We start from the raw sequence: 21947 nt of genomic DNA, 5'->3' as shown, positions 1-21947 counted from the left end.
CCTCCTCATAGACTCATGTACCCTCCTCATAGACTCAAGTACCCTCCTCATAGACTCATGTACCCTCCTCAAAGACTTATATACATTCCTAAAAGAATCATGTACATACCTAGAAGACTTATGTACCCTCATCATAGACTCATGTACCCTCATTATAGACTCATGTACCCTCCTCATAGACTCATGTACCCTGATCATAGACTCATGTACCCTCATCATAGATTCATGTACCCTCCTCAAAGACATATCAATTCCTAGAAGAATCATGTACATACCTAGAAGACGTATGTACCCTCATCATAGACTCATGTACCCTCCTCAAACTTATATACATTCCTAAAAGAATCATGTACATACCTAGAAGACTTATGTACCCTCATCATAGACTCATGTACCTCATCATAGACTCATATACCTTCATCATAGACTCATGTACCCTCCTCAAAGACTTATATACATTCCTAAAGAATCATGTACATACCTAGAAGACTTATGTACCCTCATCATAGACTCATGTACCCTCATCATAGACTCATGTACCCTCCTCAAAGACATATCAATTCCTAGAAGAATCATGTACATTCCTAGAAGACTCATGCACCCTCATCATAGACTTATGTGCCCTCATCATAGACTCTTGTACCCTTATCATAGACTCATGTACCCTCATCATAGACTCATGTACCCTTATCATAGAGTCATATACCCTCATCATAGACTCATGTACCCTCATCATAAACTCATGTACCCTCATCATAGACTCTTGTACCCTTATCATAGACTCATGTACCCTCCTCATAGAATCACATACCCTCCTCATAGACTCACGTACCCTCCTCATAGACTCACGTACCCTCCTCATAGACTCATGTACCCTCCTCAAAGACATATATACATTCCTAAAAGAATCATGTACATACCTAGAAGACTTATGTACCCTCATCATAGACTCATGTACCCTCATCATAGACTCATATACCTTCATCATAGACTCATGTACCCTCCTCAAAGACTTATATACATTCCTAAAAGAATCATGTACATACCTAGAAGACTTATGTACCCTCATCATAGACTCATGTACCCTCATTATAGACTCATGTACCCTCCTCATAGACTCATGTACCCTGATCATAGACTCATGTACCCTCATCATAGATTCATGTACCCTCCTCAAAGACATATCAATTCCTAGAAGAATCATGTACATTCCTAGAAGACTCATGCACCCTCATCATAGACTTATGTGCCCTCATCATAGACTCATGTACCCTCATCATAGACTCTTGTACCCTTATCATAGACTCATGTACCCTCATCATAGACTCATGTACCCTTATCATAGAGTCATATACCCTCATCATAGACTCATGTACCCTCATCATAAACTCATGTACCCTCATCATAGACTCTTGTACCCTTATCATAGACTCATGTACCCTCCTCATAGAATCACATACCCTCCTCATAGACTCACGTACCCTCCTCATAGACTCACGTACCCTCCTCATAGACTCGCGTACCCTCCTCATAGACTCATGTACCCTCCTCATAGACTCAAGTACCCTCCTCATAGACTCATGTACCCTCCTCAAAGACTTATACACATTTCTAGAAGAATCATGTACATTCCTAGAAGACTCATGTACCCTCCTCCTAGACTCACGTACCCTCCTCCTAGACTCACGTACCCTCCTCATGGACTCATGTACCCTCCTCATAGACTCATGTACCCTCCTCATAGACTCAAGTACCCTCCTCATAGACTCATGTACCCTCCTCAAAGACATACACATTTCTAGAAGAATCATGTACATTCCTAGAAGACTCATGTACCCTCATCATAGACTCATGTACCCTCTTCAAAGACTTATATACATTCCTAGAAGACTCATATACCCTCCTTAATGACCCATGTACAGTACCGTCCCCAAAGACACTTGTTCTCTTTGTAGACTCAAGCACTCTCTTTAAATACTCATATTCCCTTCTCAAAGACTCATCCTCCTCAAAGACTTTATTCTACCCTTCTTGAAGACTCGTGGACTCATGTAACCTCCTAAAAGACTCATCTATCCTCTTTAAATATCCATGTACCCTCCTTAAAGAACCTTGTTACCGGTCCTAGAGACCCATTATTCCAACAGTTTTTTTGTGTTGCGATGGGGTCCTATGGTTATGTGTTACTGTCCTGGTTGACTCCCTATGCCAAGCATCTTAAAACACATTGAGTTAGCCGTCTCTTGTTGAAGACATCTACGTTCAATGGAACATGGGAGCTGCTCGGAAACTCTTGTTAGGAATGCTGCATTACCAAACTGAGTCTATTTTACATTGCAGTCCCCAAGATATCATGATACTTTAGGATCTTTCCACATTTACATTGGAGCCTCCATCGGCAAATCTATCAGATATATTAGCAAAGTGCGGTATGAAGTGTTATCCTTGCTGTCAAATCAGCAACTATAACAGAATTAAAATGAACCCCAATATAAGTCAATGCGGACAGTCAGTTGCCACTGGAATCTGTCATATGACAATATAAATGTAAGCTTGATGTGAACAGAGCCTTACACAAAGACTTGTGAAACCGATAACTGTTCTCATCAGAAGGTAATCATGTGCAGACACGTTCACCCTCAATGTCACATAATTGGGACTGTGTAGCAACGCCATCATGTAGTTTTGGGATGCCATCATTCATAAATACATGATGCCATAGACTTCAATGGTTCAGGTCATGCTCCTTGCTGTCACCAGAAACAGAGAAGGCAATTTGATCATCAGCTTTTCATCTGGAAAGGACACAGAGACCTTATTTTGCAGACTCGCGCCTCACTCTGACAATATATATGTTGGCTAACATCTTGTGAGAACATCAGTTGTAGCCACTCTTCAGACATAAACCACTTATGGCCCTAGGCTGGGACAAGCCGTGATTTGAATGACTGTGAAGAGAGGGGCTTCCGAGGGTCCAGTGATGAAATCCCGGCCTTACAGCTGTCAGTGCACACAAATGACAGGGGCTTATTCCCTCAATTGCTGGATTATGTATTTGTGTGAGAACACATTACACAAAGCTGCACTTTAAGGTAAGATTTGGCAAAGCCGCCCGGAAGCCCCCGTGTAGAGCGCAGGTGAAGCCATCTTATGAAATGAATGAATTTTCAGTTATTATTATAGATTTACTGAAGGGGTTTTCAAAAGTCGCTTTGATCTTGGAACGTTTTACTCCAATTTTCTGCCCCGGGTTAATCTGCCATAGATTTATTTTCAGCCTTAAAAATTGTCTGGTGATTGTTTCTAGGCATCAAGTATTCGATGAGATCATGAGAGGTGGACAGCGGGAAAAGTGAGACAATTCCCCAGTGAACTCCTTGCCTCAAAACTCCCTGATCTTAGTAAGTACGAGGATTCTGTACAAGAAATCTCCGGCCACTGAATACTGGTCAGTCCTAATTACAAATAAATAACCATCAGTCCTCCTGATCACCCTATACTGGCCAGTCCTACTGATCACCCTATACTGGCCAGTCCTACTGATCACCCTATACTGGCCAGTCCTCCTGATCACCCTATACTGGCCAATCCTCCTGATCACCCTATACTGGCCAGTCCTACTGATCACCCTATACTGGCCAGTCCTCCTGATCACCCTATACTGGCCAGTCCTACTGATCACCCTATACTGGCCAGTCCTCCTGATCACCCTATACTGGCCAGTCCTACTGATCACCCTATACTGGCCAGTCCTACTGATCACCCTATACTGGCCAGTCCTCCTGATCACCCTATACTGGCCAATCCTCCTGATCACCCTATACTGGCCAGTCCTCCTGATCACCCTATACTGGCCAGTCCTCCTGATCACCCTATACTGGCCAGTCCTACTGATCACCCTATACTGGCCAGTCCTACTGATCACCCTATACTGGCCAGTCCTACTGATCACCCTATACTGGTCAGTCCTACTGATCACCCTATACTGGCTAGTCCTCCTGATCACCCTATACTGGCCAGTCCTACTGATCACCCTATACTGGCCAGTCCTACTGATCACCCTATACTGGCCAGTCCTCCTGATCACCCTATACTGGCCAGTCCTCCTGATCACCCTATACTGGCCAGTCCTACTGATCACCCTATACTGGCCAGTCCTGATCACCCTATACTGGCCAGTCCTACTGATCACCCTATACTGGCCAGTCCTACTGATCACCCTATACTGGCCAGTCCTACTGATCACCCTTTACTGGCCAGTCCTACTGATCACCCTATACTGGCCAGTCCTCCTGATCACCCTATACTGGCCAGTCCTACTGATCACCCTATACTGGCCAGTCCTACTGATCACCCTATACTGGCCAGTCCTACTGATCACCCTATACTGGCCAGTCCTACTGATCACCCTATACTGGCCAGTCCTACTGATCACCCTATATCGGCCAGTCCTACTGACACCCTATACTGGCCAGTCCTACTGATCACCCTATACTGGCCAGTCCTACTGATCACCCTATACTGGCCATTCCTACTGATTACCCTATACTGGCAAGTCCTACTGATCACCCTATACTGGCCAGTCCTACTGATCACCCTATACTGGCCAGTCCTACTGATCACCCTATATTGGCCAGTCCTACTGATCACCCTATACTAGCCAGTCCTACTGATCACCATATACTGGTCAGTCCTACTGATGCCTCTATATTGTTCAGTCCTCTTCATCCCTCAAAATTGGTCAGTCCTCCAGATTCTTCCATATTGGTCAGTCCTCCTGATCCCTCTATTTTAGTCAGTCCTCCTGATTCCTCTATGTTGGTCAGTCCTCCTCATCACTCTATACTGGCCAGATCTACTGATGCCACTGCATTGTTCAGTCCTTCTGATCCCTCTATATTGGTCAGTCCTCTTGATTATTCCATATTGGTAAGTCCTCTTGATTCTTCCATATTGGTAAGTTCTCTTGATTCTTCCATATTGGTCAGTCCTCTTGATTCTTCCATATTGATCAGTCCTTCTGATCCCTCTATATTAGTCAGTCCTCCTGATCCCTCTATATTGGTTAGTCCTCTTCATCCCTCAATATTGGTCAGTCCTCTTGATTCTTATATATTGGTCAGTCCTCTTCATCCCTCAATATTGGTCAGTCCTCTTGATTCTTATATATTGGTCAGTCCTCTTCATCCCTCAATATTGGCCAGTCCTCTTGATTCTTCCATATTGGTCAGTCCTCTTGATTCTTCCATATTGGTCAATCCTCTTCATCCCTCAATATTGGTCAGTCCTCTTCATCCCTCAATATTGGTCAGTCCTCTTGATTCTTCCATATTGGTCAGTCCTCTTGATTCTTCCATATTGATCAGTCCTTGTTGGTCAGTCCTCCTCATCACTCTATACTGGCCAGATCTACTGATGCCACTGCATTGTTCAGTCCTTCTGATCCCTCTATATTGGTCAGTCCTCTTGATTATTCCATATTGGTAAGTCCTCTTGATTCTTCCATATTGGTAAGTTCTCTTGATTCTTCCATATTGGTCAGTCCTCTTGATTCTTCCATATTGATCAGTCCTTCTGATCCCTCTATATTAGTCAGTCCTCCTGATCCCTCTATATTGGTTAGTCCTCTTCATCCCTCTATATTAGTCAGTCCTCCTGATCCCTCTATATTGGTCAGTCCTCTTCATTCCTCAATATTGGTCAGTCCTCTTGATTCTTATATATTGGTCAGTCCTCTTCATCCCTTAATATTGGTCAGTCCTCTTGATTCCTCTATATTGATCAGTCCTACTGATTCCTGTATGTTGGGCAGTCCTCCTGATCACCCTACATTAGCCAGTCGTACTGACCTCTGCATTGTTCAGTCTTCCCTCTATATTGGTCAGTCCTCTTCATCCCTCAATATTGGTCAGTCCTCTTGATTCTTCTATATTCGTAGTCCTCTTGATTCTTCTATATTGGTCAGTCCTCTTGATTCTTCTATATTGGTCAGTCCTCCTGATCCCTCTACATTGATCAGTCCTCCATACTCCTTTATGTTGTTCAGGCCTCCTGATCCCACGATGTTGGTCAGACTTCCTCACTCCTCTATGTTGGTCAGTTCTTCTGACCCCTTTATTATATTCGCTCTCCAGGTTCTAATAAAGCAGATGTTCTGGGCAGCCCTGTGTCCACTGCACATCATCAGACATGATAATGGCAACAGAGCCAATCCTTCCCAGCCTATATTATCATTATATTGAAGATGCCCTCCACCCCCCATGATCTCTCATTATTTTTGTGACTCTCGGGGAGTAATGTCCTCTGGAAGGACAGATACTTGTGTTTGTTCCTTCTATTGGAGCTTTATTTGCATATATGCATGCCTCAGTATTTGCATATAAGAAAGTGCAGTTCATTAAACCTACTAATTATGCTTTAAGCTCCACTGGTGCCCTGCTGAGAGGAGATGGGATGCTGCTGCTCATCCGCCTGGCTGGGGTATCTGGGGACCGGGGAAGACAGAGTTTTAGAATAATATCCCTCAGTCCCTCGTCTCGTCTTTGTACAAGCACAAACTTAAAAGCTAAAGCAAAGCTTTATAATATGATTTCTTAAGGTGTCAGCTTGTCTTTAGGGATAGAAGCTTCCATGCAGCCGAAATCAGAATGTAATAGAAGAACCATCGATTAGTGTTCAAGAAGTTCTCCTGTTCTACGTATAAAGAATCTCCTGACATTCTGGAGACAACTGATACTTTATATCTAAGACCAGATAAGGGGTAGGGAGTTACAGAGGCTGAGGATTGTAGTTCACCCATTCATACTGCATATTTATATCCACAAGAAATGTATCGAGACTGATGACATCTCAGACATTCGGCCTACATAGTCCTAACGCTTTAGCCCATGCTTCTTTAGAGTCCCAGCATATGATGGTTATTCTATACATTGTGGTGTGACTGCCGGACATTGTCAGATCTGTGGACACATTACGAGGCTATCCTTGCCTTTGGCACAGAAATGGAGGGCTGTTCTTATTTTAATGGCTGTAAAGCTTCATTTATGAAGTTCCGAGATGGCAGTCGGCTCACCCGCCCAGTAGGTCATAAACCTCCATATTTTTCATTCACCTGGATATTTGTGGTAAGTTTCCCACACTCTCTTTGGAAGCCTCATCCAGCCCTGTACCCTCTGGTGCTTCCTCTGTTTATTGCTCAGAGAACTTCCTGTGCTATACGCAGTCTATACTGTGCTTGGAAAACACCTGGTTAATTGATTTATTGGCCGGATGGGACACATGCAAATAAATGATACGATATGGGAACCATATTACTGAATACTTCTCACCAGCCTTGGTATTTAGGTGGTGAAAATGACTAGTGTACATAGAAGCACAGAGCATAGAAGCAAAGATTGTCAGTTATATACCTGTATACATGACATCAAGGCACAAATATAAAGAGTCATTGGCCATAGTATCGGTGGCCATACACATTATTTTAAAGTGGATCAAATCAGACGATTTCAACCAAATTTGAGTGATATTTAGCAATGATTGATCATTTTAGCTGACCAATGACAGACAATTATCATTTGAAAAGAAGTCAGTCATGTTTAAAATTTTTGCCCGATAGATGAAAGATCTTTCATTCTAAAAAGATACTTGGTGAATGAAAGGAACGTTTCCAGAAATATCTTTTATCCATCAACTGGTTTCATTCAAAGTCTAAGGGAAGTTTGAACAACTGTAACAGCCAATGTGGACTACAATGTCCATGGCCGTGTCTACAAAACGAATGTTCACTTGATGATTGTTTAACCATCAACTAACCTCTGTCTATGGTGCATGGCCACTTTATGGGCATGCTTTACTCAACCTAGCCACCAACTATGACATGAGAGATGCAGAAGTCGAGAAAGATGGAAGATTGCTGAAAGAAGCATCAACATTTGTAGATGACAAAATTCATAGGTCAATATGAAAGAATACCTGAAGACCCTATCGAGAAACCTAAAAGAAGAAATTGTCTCTAAATATAAAGGTGGGAATGTAGATATGATGGAGAAGACACAGAAGAGGGAGCTTAGATTACAGTAGTTTACCATAAAATATCCAAAATTACAACATAGAGGAACACACAGTAAAATGTAGAAGAAGTCTTCACGTTAAGAAATGTGAGAGAGTTATCCAGTTAAGTGCTGGACGACAAAAGTCGAGACAGGAAAGGTTTTGATGTCTATGACCTGTGGAGTTTGGTGAAGACCTAGGATGAAAATAAACAAGTGGATGCTAACTAAATGAGGAGGACAATTCCTTGTATTCTTAACATTTAATGAGAAGAAACATCTCAATGGTGAAGACAATCTTGGGAAAGATGAAGGGAACAGAAACGGGACAACTGGCACAGCTCAGGATGTTCTAGAAGTCACACGGGGTCAGAAGTTAAGACAACTTTATAATAAAAATTATAATATTTCAGAACATCTAAGATGATGTGTTTCTTTTTATGTCTATATGGAAGAAGTTCCAACATTCCCATCGAAGTCAAACATACGACATTAGTGTGATGACCAGACTGAAGTAAGCTACGTCTAGATTAGATAATGTATAGGAGTCAACTACAGTCTGACCCCATTATCTATCCATCTCATATTCATCTATCTTATATCTATCTATCTATCTATCATCTATTTATTCATCTCATATCTATCTATCATCTATCTATTATCTATCTATCTATCTATCTATCTATTATTTATCTATCTATCTATCATCTATCTATCATCTATCTATCTATCTATTATCTATCTATCTATCATCTATCTATTATCTATCTATCTATCTATCTATCTATCTATCTATCTATCTCCTATCTATCTATCTATCTATCTATCTATCTATCTATCTATCTATCTATTATCTATCTATCTATCTATCATCTATCTATTATCTATCTATCTCCTATCTATCTATCTATCTATCTATCTATCTATCTACTATCTATCATCTTTCAAATCCAATCAAATCAAATCCGCTTTATTGTCAGGACTAAATACATTTTAGCATTGCCAAAGCAAGTGGGAAATAATTGGGTAGGGTTGGGGGATGGGGACATATACAGGGTGGGGGTATAGGAGTCCATGGTATATCAGGCTCCTCTCAGTCTATGGCAGGCAGTAATCTATCTATCTATCTATCTATCTATCATCTATCTATCAATCAATCAGCTATCTATCATCTATCGATCTATTATCTATCTATCTCATATCTATCTATTTATCTATCTATCTGTCATCTATCTATTTATCTATCTATCTATCTATCTATCTCATATCTATCTATCTATCTATCTATCTATTATCTATCTATCTATCCATCTATCTATCTATCATCTATCTATTTATCTATCTATCTCATATCTATCTATCTATCTATCTATCTCATATCTATCTATCTATCTATCTATTTATCTATCTATCTATCTATTATCTATCTATCTGTCTATCTATCATCTATCTATTTATCTATCTATTATCTATCTATCTCATAGCTATCTATCTATTGACCAATCAATCGATCTGTCTATTTTTTACATCTATCTTCCAGTTATTCGCAGTTGATGTTGGGTTTTCGATATTTTACCCCCTCCTCTTGTATGAAGACAATAAATACAAGAGATTGAGGAATTCAATTGTGTCTTAGAAGCATTTCTACCCACAGAGCTCGTCACAATCAGCCAAGACCTTTTCTTCCTCAGTGATAAATTGTCTATCTTAAGAAAGCTTGGACAAGACATATTTGGGTTACGGGTCTTCCTCTGAAAAGCTGTGAATAAATAATTAACACACGGATTAAAGCTCATTCCCCGGACAATGGGCACAAAGATGATGTTCCATCATGAACTCCTCAGCACAAATCCTTCTAGGACTGTCCCCAAAGCACAGGCGGTTCTATAGTCCTGGAACATGCAGTACAATGACCGGGGATGGAGCATTTTCTAAAATGTTAAAAAAATGATCTCCCCGTATAAGTCATTTCACACTAATTACACATAAAAATGTGCTAAGAATATGAATAATTTATAAGAACACTAAATAATGAGAATATATCCATATGAATGATGTAATAGAATGAAACCCACAAACATAAAAAAATATTTAAGAATTAAAATAAAAGTTATTTAGCTTTTTTGTTCTATAGGTTTGTGATTTAGAAAAGATAAAAATCTCAGAGCTCGTGTTAGAGATCGACCTTTGTTCATGTCTTTAGAATTGTATATTTCATTTAATTATTAACGTTAAACGACGTTTTATTGTATTATTTCAATCTTTTAAATCTGATCACATTTTACTTTTTTACATCAACATTTTTTAGTTTTTTATCTTTTCACACAAGTTTTTAGTTTTTTATCTTTTCACACAATTTTATTTTATTTTTTTACAAAAATCCAGTTATTGATCTATTTGACTACAATCAATGTTGCAGTTTGGGCTTTGTTTTTGGTCAATGTTTTTGTGGATTTTTTATTTTGTCTTTATTACGGTAATTCTTCTGTCTGACCCCATGTCCTTTCCTTCCATATTTACACTTAATATGCAATATTACCACCTAAATTCATTGTCTGCTGCAGTTTAAGGTGTGGAAAAATCTTTACATGAGAAGGAAATATTTTTTGAATTTGAAAAACAAATGAAGAAACCAATTTCCAGAATCTAGTTAGCCTCCTGTGAGTTTTATGAAAATGTGCTCCATACGGTAAACTTGCCTCATGTTTTTTTGCCTCATTAGATTTTTGAATCACTATTTCACCATTTTTGCATAGAAATGATCTGCGTCAAAGTCTGAGAAGTTCCTGACACTTGAGAAGAAGACGTGGCCGCGGGGTGAGATGACACAAGTGTATTTAATGTCACTTAACAGGAACAGCACAAACAGGAGTGACAATCATTACCGCTTTACATGGCCATGTCTCCCAGCATTTCCTGCATTTGGGGTTGGGGAAGGGGGACTGCAATTTTTTTTCAATTTTTTTTCTTTTTGGCTACAAAAAAATCCCTTTGATAATCGTCCTTTGCACGTGTCTGAATTTGTCCATTTGCTTCTCAGCCAAAGGGGTAACAATAGATTAAAGGACAGTTAACCCTTGCAATTCAAAAATGCCTGCAATTCAAAGACAACTATTTAGTAGAGATTGCTACGACCTTGTCCCGGCCTCAGAGCCCTGCAGCACCCAGTGCCACATAGCGAGCTGCACATTCCTCTGGGATGAAACGGGTTAATGTTTTATGGCTTTGACTGCAGGCAAAGTTATGATGTATTTGCAAAATCCAGGAACGAGAAAAAAAACATGAAGCTAAGGCTGAAATAATATCTGATGCCACAGTCTTAAAGCAGCACCTTTCACCCTTTATGTTCGAGGGGAGGAGCTTCTCATTTACATGACACTGTGCCTTTAAGGTTCACGAATAATAGCTTGTAAATGACACTTTGGTCACTGACTTCTAAAACAAACTATTTGTGAAATTCTCCAAATCTTTATTTAGGGAACAAAAAATAAAAAAATGAACATTAAGAAACAAGATCAATTTCTTCAAAAATAAAAAATAAAAATCTTTGAGAAATTTCCAAAGAATCCCAAAAATAAATTTAAATTTCCTCTTGTTGGTTATGGTTTTATTTTAATTAAAGTTTCTTGCTGAATTTGACCTATTTAACCCCTTCAGGACCCTGCCATTTTTTACCTTAAGAACCAGGCCATTTTTTTGCAAATCTGACATGTGTAAATTTATTTGGTGATAACTTTAAAACTGCTTTTACTTATCCAGGCCATTCAGAGACTGTTTTATCGTCACATATTGAACTTCATGACAGTGGTAAATTTGAGTCCAAAAATTTCATTTTTATTTATTAAAAATACCACATTTACCAAAAATTAGGAAAAATTAGCAATTTTCAAAATGTAAATTTCTCTGTTTTTAAAACAGATAGTGATACCTCCTAAAATAGCTATTACTTTAGATTTACCATATGTCTACTTCATGTTTGGATCATTTTGTAAATTGCATTTTCTTTTTTGGGACGTTACAGGCTTAGAAGTTTAGAAGCAAATCTTAAAATTTTTAGGAAAATTTCCAAAACCCACTTTTTGAGGACCAGTTCAGGTCTGAAGTCACTTTGTGAGGCTTATATAATAGAAACCACCCAAAAATGGAACCATTTTAGAAACGACACCCCTCACGGTATTCAAAACTGATTTTACAAACTTTGTTAACCCTTTAGATGTTTAACAAGAATTAATGGAAAATGTAGATGAAATTTCAATATTTCACTTTTTTGGCAGATTTTTCATTTGAATCCATTTTTTTCCCCGCTAACAAAGCAAGGGTTAACAGCCAAACAAAACTCAATATTTATGGCCCTAATTCTGTAGTTTACAGAAACACTCCACATGTGGTCGTAAACTGCTGTACGGGCACACGGCAGGGCGCAGTAGGGAAGGAGCGCCATACGGTTTTTGGAGGGCAGATTTCCCTGGTATAATTATAAGCTGCCATGCCACATTTGAAGCCCCCTGATGCACCCCTAGAGTAGAAACTCCAAAAATATGACCCCATTTTGAAAACTACGGGATAAAGTGGCAGTTTTTTTTGGGGTACATATGATTTTTGTTTTTTCTATATAACACTTTTAAAAAGAAATAGCTGTTTTGGCACAGTTTTTATTTTTAGTTTTTTACAATGTTCATCTGACAGGTTAGATCATGTGGTATTTTTATAGAACAGGTTGTTACAGACGCGACAATACCAATTTTTTTTGGTTGTTTGTTTCAGTTTCACATAATAAAGAATTTTTGAAATAAAATATTTTTTAGTGTCTCCACTGTCTTGTGTAGGGGCTCATTTTTTGTGGGATTAGATGACGGTTTGATTGGTATGATTTTGGGGTGCATATGACTTTTTGATAGCTTGGTATTACACTTTTTGTAATGTAAGGTGACAAAAAATAGCTTTTTTTACACCATTTTTTTTTTTTTTTACGGTGTTCATCTGAGGGGTTAAGTCATGTGACATTTTAATAATCCCGTTTGTTACGGACGCAGCGATACCTAATATATCATTTTTTTTTAATTTTGTTTTACTTTTAATACAATAAAAGCATTTTTGAAACAAAAAAAATAATATTTTAATGTCTACATATTCTGAGAGTCATAGTTTTTTCATTTTTTGCCCGATTGTTTTATTTAGGGTCTAATTTTTTGCGGGATTAGGTGATGGTTTTATTGGTACTATTTTGGGGTGCATATGCCTTTTTGATCGCTTGGTGTTGCACTTTTTGTGATGTAAGGTGACAGAAAATGATTGTTTTAGCACAGTTTTTATTTTATTTTTTTCTATGGCGTTCAGGTCAGGGGGTGGATCATGTGATATTTTTGTAGAGCCATTTGTTACAGATGCGGCAATACCCAATATGTCTGTTTTTTAAAAAAAAAAATCGACAATTTCATATTTTTTACTTACATTTTTTTTTTTATTATGAAAAACACTTTTTTTTTTACTTTTTATTTTTGTCCCACTCTGGGACTTCAACTGGGTTAGGGGACTTCTGAGGTCTGATCCCCTCTGTAATTCATTACAATACAACCTTTGGCTGTCAGCCTAAGTGCTGGATCTCACAGGCTTCCGTAGAAGCATCGGGCTGCCTTCTCTGCCATCGTGTCCCCGCCACTGCAACACGGGGACCCGATGGGGAAGCACAGGGCACCCGTACCCTCCGCAAACCCTCTGCTCGCCACGGTCATACAAGGGGTTAACAGGCCAGCATCGGTGTTTTCACCGATACCGGCGTATGCAGCAGGGGGCCAATTGTCAGTGACTGCCGGGTCCGTGACGCTAATCGGGCGGGCTCCTGCATCTGCCCGATCAGCCCGCCGTACATGTACGGCACTGGTCGTTAAGGAGTTAATTACTTTTATCATTGACAATTTCCAATGAGTTTTAACCATTTAATGACTTTCTGTCTTTGTCCAGAACCATAAAAACGACAGTTTGGACACACGAATGTCTGAAAGTACAGATTTTTCCAACACTACAAGCTCTTGGGTTTTCTCAGGTTCATTTACCCAGATTTAAAATATTAAAATGGAAACAAGTCCAAAAACAAAGGAAACCTGAAAGAATAGAAACCATCTGCAAGAAACCTTTTGCCTGTGTGTGCGATAGAAGGAAACGACCCCCAATTAATCTCATTTTTAGTATCTCATTTATTCCTTAGAGAAATAAAGAAATAAAAAATTTGAAGTTTTTTTTTCTGTAAAAAATAGGTCAGAAAAGTTACATAAAAAACAAACGCTTTCATAAAGAAAGTTTCTTTTTCTTTTTGCCCTGTAGGTGAAGAGCAGGGACTGGAGAGAGCGGAGGTGACAGGGAATATTTATGTGGGTTTCGGTGGAATGTCTTCCCCTGTCAGCTCCAGGAATGCATCAATGCTTTGTAATTATAAGCTGTATAATAACTGTGAATTAAACATTGCTCATTATGGATTACAGGCCAGGTGTTCCTTCTGCCTGTCTTATCAAGAGCACATTTGCATTTTATGACCTTCTAATTGAAATGAATTCTGTCTTGCAGACATACCTGAGATGCCTGTGAGACAAGGAACCTCACCCAATGGTGACACTGAGAGCACAGCCACCCCATGTACCCTTCACCCCACCTGCAAATCCCATACAAGGGCCTCCCAGGTGAGGCAGGACTGATCCTCATAGGTGAGGGGCTGCAGTGCACCATCCTGGGCACACAGTGATCGGGAGGGGGTTATTAGTGGAGTATTACCCCTGGCAGAGTGCCCTGTAGCTCCCCTCTTCCTCGGCTCTTGCCCGGTCAGGCCCCATTAGCTGACTTTATAATTACAGATGAGGCTTGTGCTGCAGTGAAGATCTTCTGTCCAAACATCTCACCACATACCAGGACCCTGCGCTGCTCCCCACAGGTACATACCTGGTCAGACATATCTCCCTGCAGCTCCTCAGGCAAAGAAAGAGAAGAGGGAGCACCTGCCCTTACTGCCGAGGGCACCCTAAACAGTGTATGGTTGTTGGGGTTCACAGTGGCGTATTGGCTCTGAACCCTCAAATCCCTAACCCTAAAATATAATCATCTTATTACACCTTAGATCGTAATGGCTCTTTCTATAAAGGACGAGCAGATCCCCAGTGATCACTGAGTACAGACCAAAAGACGAGCAGATCCCCAGTGATCACTGAGTACAGACCAGAAGACGAGCAGATCCCCAGTGATCACTGAGTACAGACCAGAAGACGAGCAGATCCCCAGGGATCACTGAATACAGACCAAAAGACGAGCAGATCCCAAGTGATCACTGAGTTCAGACTAGGAGACGAGCAGATCCCCAGTGATCGCTAAGTACAGACCAGAAGACGAGCATATCCCCAGTGATCACTGAGTACAGACCAGAAGACGAGCAGATCCCCAGGGATCACTGAATACAGACCAAAAGACGAGCAGATCCCAAGTGATCACTGAGTACAGACTAGGAGACGAGCAGATCCCCAGTGATCGCTAAGTACAGACCAGAAGACGAGCATATCCCCAGTGATCACTGAGTACAGACCAAAAAACGAGCATATCCCCAGTGATCACTGAGTATAGACCAAGAGACAAGCAGATCCCCAGTGATCACTGAGTACAGACTAGGAGATGAGCAGATCCCCAGTGATCACTGAGTACAGACCAAGAGAGGAGCAGATTCCCAGTGATCACTGAGTACAGACCAAGAGACAAGCAGATCACCAGTGATCACTGAGTACAGACTAGGAGACGAGCAGATCCCCAGTGATCACTGAGCACAGACCAAGAGACCAGCAGATCCTCAGTGATCACTGAGTATAGACCAAGAGACAAGCAGATCCCCAGTGATCACTGAGTACAGACTAGGAGATGAGCAGATCCCCAGTGATCACTGAGTACAGACCAAGAGAGGAGCAGATTCCCAGTGATCACTGAGTACAGACCAAGAGACAAGCAGATCACCAGTGATCACTGAGTACAGACCAAGAGAGGAGCAGATCCCCAGTGATCACTGAGTACAGACCAGGAAAAGAGCAGATCCTCAGTGATCACTGAGTACAGACCAGGAGACGAGCAGATCCCAGTGATCACTGAGTATAGACCAAGAGACAAGCAGATCCCCAGTGATCACTGAGTACAGACTAGGAGATGAGCAGATCCCCAGTGATCACTGAGTACAGACCAAGAGAGGAGCAGATTCCCAGTGATCACTGAGTACAGACCAAGAGAGGAGCAGATTCCCAGTGATCACTGAGTACAGACCAAGAGAGGAGCAGATCCCCAGTGATCACTGAGTACAGACCAGGAAAAGAGCAGATCCTCAGTGATCACTGAGTACAGACCAGGAGACGAGCAGATCCCAGTGATCACTGAGTACAGACCAAGAGAGGAGCAGATCCCCAGTGATCACTGAGTACAGACCAAGAGAGGAGCAGATTCCCAGTGATCACTGAGTACAGACCAAGAGAGGAGCAGATTCCCAGTGATCACTGAGTACAGACCAAGAGAGGAGCAGATTCCCAGTGATCACTGAGTACAGACCAAGAGACCAGCAGATCCTCAGTGATCACTGAGTACAGACTAGGAGACGAGCAGATCCCCAGTGATCACTGAGTACAGACCAAGAGAGGAGCAGATCCCCAGTGATCACTGAGTACAGACCAAGAGACTAGCAGATCCCCAGGGATCACTGAGTACAGACTAGGAGACGAGCAGATCCCCAGTGATCACTGAGTACAGACCAGGAGACGAGCAGATCCCAGTGATCACTGAGTACAGACTAGGAGACGAGCAGATCCCCAGTGATCACTGAGTACAGACCAAGAGAGGAGCAGATCCCCAGTGATCACTGAGTACAGACCAGGAAAAGAGCAGATCCTCAGTGATCACTGAGTACAGACCAGGAGACGAGCAGATCCCAGTGATCACTGAGTACAGACCAAGAGAGGAGCAGATCCCCAGTGATCACTGAGTACAGACCAGGAAAAGAGCAGATCCTCAGTGATCACTGAGTACAGACCAGGAGACGAGCAGATCCCAGTGATCACTGAGTACAAACATTAGAGATGAGCAGATCCCCCTGATCCACAGTGATCTCCTACAACAACCCAAACATAAGAGATGAGTAGGTTCCACCTGATACCCAGTGATCTCTGTCTAGAAACTTTAGAGATGAGCAGATCCCCCTGACCCACCAGTGATCTCCTACAACAAGCTAAACATAGGAGACGAGCAGAGGTCACCAGACGGCCACAACCGAAGGAGCTAAATATACAATGTAACAAATCATAAGAAACACTGAAAACAATATCCTAATAAATAGCGATACATTATACAAACACCGCCGCACACACCCCTCTACCAGGCACAGTCTAGCCTCTGCAGTGCAGGGTTCAGGCTGCCCAGTCTTGTCTTTCCTGATTTTTTGTTTCTCCCTCACAGCAAAAATTGAAAGAAAAAAAAAAAGTTTTTGTTGTTTTCTTCTGTTGACTGCAAAAGAGCAAATCCTGGACAACTCCTACCATCTCTACGTTATCTGTATGAGGCTGGGGCCCCCAAATGCTGCCCCCCCCCCCATCACATCATAACACTCAATGATAATACTACTTATAATGCATTCAGCGGGGCACTTACCACCAGATTGGATAGGTTGTCAGAACCTGGCGAAGTCCACAGAGAAACAGCAAATATCCAAATGAGAACATTGTCCAGAAGAAAGGAAGCGAAGTTCAGATTATTCTCTGGAAAATTATATAATATAAAAAAGAAACTATCCAGAAAAATATCCAGAAAGTGAGAACCCCAAAGGGTGGAGCAGACAGAGCCCGATCTTCCTCCTGTACTGGGCACTGCAGGTAGGTGGGCAGGAGTCCGACTCTTCTACTGTGCTGGGCACTGCAGTAGGTGGGCAGGAGCCCGACTCTTCTCCTGTGCTGGGCACTGCAGTAGGTGGGCAGGAGCCCGACTCTTCTCCTGTGCTGGGCACTGCAGTAGGTGGGCAGGAGCCCGACTCTTCTCCTGTGCTGGGCACTGCAGTAGGTGGGCAGGAGCCCGACTCTTCTCCTGTGCTGGGCACTGCAGTAGGTGGGCAGGAGTCAGACTCTGTGCTAGGTGCTGAAGGCAGGTGAGTAGGAGCCTGGCTCTACCTTAATTTGGGTGTTGCAAGTAAGTAGGTAACAGCTTGTCCTGGGTGTAGGTGGGTAGTTACCTTGCTCACCTCTAGTACTGAGAAGGATTTGGTGTAGGAACCAGGCTCTCCTCTTGTCCTGGGTGCTGCAAGTCAGTAGGAATCTGGCTTTCCTCTTGTATTGGGCAGGTGGGTAGAAGCCTGGCTCCACCTTGTCCTGGGTACTGTAGGTTGGCAGGACCTTGGTCCTTCTCTTGTCCTGGACAGGAAGGCAGATACCTAGTTCTTCCCTTATTCTGTTTGCAGTAGGAGCCTAGCTCCTCTGGTTCTGGGTGCTGCTGATGGGCAGGAGCCTGGTTCTAATCTTGTATTGGGTGCTGCAAGTGGGCTCCCCTCTGGTTCTGGGTCCTGCAGGTAGGCAGCAGCCAACCTCTCCTCTGGTCCTGGATGCTGCAGGTGGGCAGGAGCCTGACTCTCCTCTTGTCCTGGGTGCTGCAGGTGGGCAGGAGCTTGGCTCTCCTCTTGTCCTGGGTGCTGCAGGTGGGCAGGAGCTTGGCTCTCCTAGTGTCCTGGGTGCTGCAGGTGGGCAGGAGCTTGGCTCTCCTCTTATCCTGGGTGCTGCAGGTGGGCAGGAGCTTGGCTCTCCTCTTGTCCTGGGTGCTGCAGGTTGCACTGAGCTCACCCTCTGGAGAACACACCACAAGCAAATATTAAAAAGAAGAAACTTTGGAGCAGACTCCTTCCCTGCAAGGACCCAATCAGCAGCTCTTGCCAAGGGGGAATTGTGATGACACTGCTGCTGCTCTGTCAGTCAGGGAGGAATGAGCTAATTGCCAGGAGATAGTCATGTTGGCCCACAAGCCCCTCCACTGCTGCTGCTCCACTGCTGTCCTTCACAAGAGGGGCAAGAATTAAGGCACATTAAATAGACCAGGGGACCCCTGGGGTTCATGTAGCTATAACAACCTCACTCCCAGGGCAGGCAGAGGGGGGAGAATGAGCCTGCTTCTCTATTCACTGCCAGATCTGCTGCTCCTTCACCCACTGCACTTCATTTACTGCAGGAAGACCTGTCCTGGAGGTGTGAATAGCGCACAGAGGAGTATACATAGATATAGTGCATGGTATTATGAGATACAGAAAGAAATGATATAGTACAGTAGTGTACACATATACTGCAGCGTAATACACATATATACAGTAATATACACACATATAGTACAGTTTTATATATTTTCAGTCCAGTTCCATTATTAACAATTCCGACTCTCAATGTCAGAAGCGTGTAGCTCATAAAGGGAGTTATGCGTGCTGAACTGGCTATATAAGATGTGTGATAGGCTGTCTGCACACATATCTTTCGGTGGGTATATGAGGGGTGTAATAGGCTGTCTACACACATATCTCTCAGAGGGTATATAAGGTGTTTGATAGGCTGTCTGCACACATATCTCTCTGTGGGTATATATAGTGTGTGAAAGGCTGTCTGCACACATATCTCTCTGTGGGTATATATAGTGTGTGAAAGGCTGTCTGCACACATATCCCTCAGTGGGTATATATAGTGTGTGATAGGCTGTCTGCACACATATCTTTCGGTGGGTATATGAGGGGTGTAAATGGCTGTCTACACACATATCTCTCAGAGGGTATATAAGGTGTGATAGGTTGTCTGCACACATATCCCTCAGTGTGTATATAAGGTGTGTGAAAGGCTGTCTGAACACATATCCCTCAGTGGGTATATATAGTGTGGGATAGGCTGTCTGCACACATATCCCTCGGTGGATATATTAGGTGTGTGATAGGCTGTCTGCACACATATCCCTCGGTGGATATATAAGGGCTGTGATAGGCTGTATGCACACATATCCCTCGCTGGGTATATAAGGTGCGTGATAGGCTGCCTGCACACATATCCCTCAGTGGGTATATAAGGTGTGATAGGCTGTATGCACACATATCCCTCGGTGGGTATATAAGGTGTGATAGGCTGTCTGCACACATATCCCTCGCTGGGTATATAAGGTGCGTGATAGGCTGTCTGCACACATATCCCTCAGTGGGTATATATAGTGTGTGATAGGCTGTCTGCACACATATCCCTCAGTGGGTATATAAGGTGTGTGATAGGCTGTCTGCACACATATCCCTCAGTGGGTATATAAGGTGTGTGATAGGCTGTCTGCACACATCCCTCAGTGGGTATATAAGGTGTGTGATAGGCTGTCTGCACACATATCCCTCGGTGGGTATATAAGGTGTGATAGGCTGTCTGCACACATATCCCTTGGTGGGTATATAAGGTGTGATAGGCTGTCTGCACACATATCCCTCGGTGGGTATATAAGGAGTGTGATAGGCTGTCTGCACACATATCCCTCGGTGGGTATATAAGGTGGATAGGCTGTCTGCACACATATCCCTCGGTGGGTATATAAGGAGTGTGATAGGCTGTCTGCATACATATCCCTTGGTGGGTATATAAGGAGTGTGATAGGCTGTCTGCACAGATATCCCTCTGTGGGTATATAAGGTGTGTGATAGGCTGTCTGCACACATATCCCTCGGTGGGTATATAATGAGTGTGATAGGCTGTCTGCATACATATCCCTTAGTGGGTATAAGGAGTGTGATAAGCTGTCTGCACAGATATCCCTCGTGGGTATATAAGGTGTGATAGGCTGTCTGCACAGATATCCCTCGGTGGGTATATAAGGTGTGATAGGTTGTCTGCACACATATCCCTCGGTGGGTATATAAGGTGTGATAGGCAGTCTGCACACATATCCCTCGGTGGGTATATAAAGTGTGTGATAGGCTGTCTGCACACATATCCCTCAGTGGGTATATAAGGTGTGTGATAGCCTGTCTGCACACATATCCCTCAGTGGGTATATAAGGTGTGTGATAGGCTGTCTTCACACATATCCCTCGGTGGGTATATAAGGTGTGATAGGCTGTCTGCACACATATCCCTTGGTGGATATATAAGGTGTGATAGGCTGTCTGCACACATATCCCTCGGTGGGTATATAAGGAGTGTGATAGGCTGTCTGCATACATATCCCTTGGTGGGTATATAAGGAGTGTGATAGGCTGTCTGTACAGATATCCCTCTGTGGGTATATAAGTTGTGTGATAGGCTGTCTGCACACATATCCCTTGGTGGAGCGAACTAAGAGGCAACCAGACGTGTCTACTACGTTTGGGGCTCCGGAGTAGAAAGATGGTCACTGTGCTTTTTCTATCCATGCTGCTTTGGCAGAAAAGGCTTCAATTTTGTCAGCAGTATCGGGATTGGACTTCTGTTGATTGGTAAAGGGTTGACTCATCATGTTTTCTGCTTCACGGAACTGATGGACATTGGCGTGTCAAACAAGAGACATTAGAGAAAAACACCCTGCAGCCATTGCTGGAAGAACACAAGCTGATGGGGGCAGCGTTATGATATGGATAAAAGTTTTCGTGGCGTTCACTATCCACTCATTAATGTGGAAGGTACTCTCAACCGATTTGGGTGTGAATCCATCTTTGCAGATACTCCCATACATGGCGATTGTCTTCCCTGGGGCAGATTGGATATTCCAGCGAGACAATGCGACATGTCATGTGACTAGAAATGTCCGACATATGTTGGAAGAGCATGACCAAGACTTCCAAGTTATACTCTGGCCCCCTAATCCTGTGGGACCACCTCAATGGTTGTGCTCGCTCTATGGATCTTCCCCATGCCCCCTCCAGTAGCTGTG

The 21947-nt window shown here is 42.6% G+C and overlaps 1 protein-coding gene across 2 annotated transcripts in view; it reads right to left on the bottom strand.

Annotated features, from left to right (window-relative positions):
* Positions 1 to 18162, bottom strand: part of WNT3A (Wnt family member 3A) — a 130690-nt gene extending 112528 nt beyond the window's left edge. For both annotated transcript variants that reach the window (XM_044295134.1, XM_044295133.1), the window contains exon 1: positions 17703 to 18162. Coding sequence is in view for 1 of the 2 variants with exons in the window: in XM_044295133.1 (XP_044151068.1) it covers positions 17703 to 17773 (71 nt within the window). In the remaining variant the exon portion in view is untranslated. The remainder of the gene's footprint in view (positions 1 to 17702) is intronic.
* Between the last annotated feature and the right edge of the window lie 3785 nt (positions 18163 to 21947).

The sequence above is a fragment of the Bufo gargarizans genome, chromosome 5 (genome assembly GCF_014858855.1).
Source record: "Bufo gargarizans isolate SCDJY-AF-19 chromosome 5, ASM1485885v1, whole genome shotgun sequence".
Taxonomy (NCBI): domain Eukaryota; kingdom Metazoa; phylum Chordata; class Amphibia; order Anura; family Bufonidae; genus Bufo; species Bufo gargarizans.
Note: the sequence above shows the minus strand (reverse complement) of the source record. Positions and strands in the feature narration are given on the sequence as shown.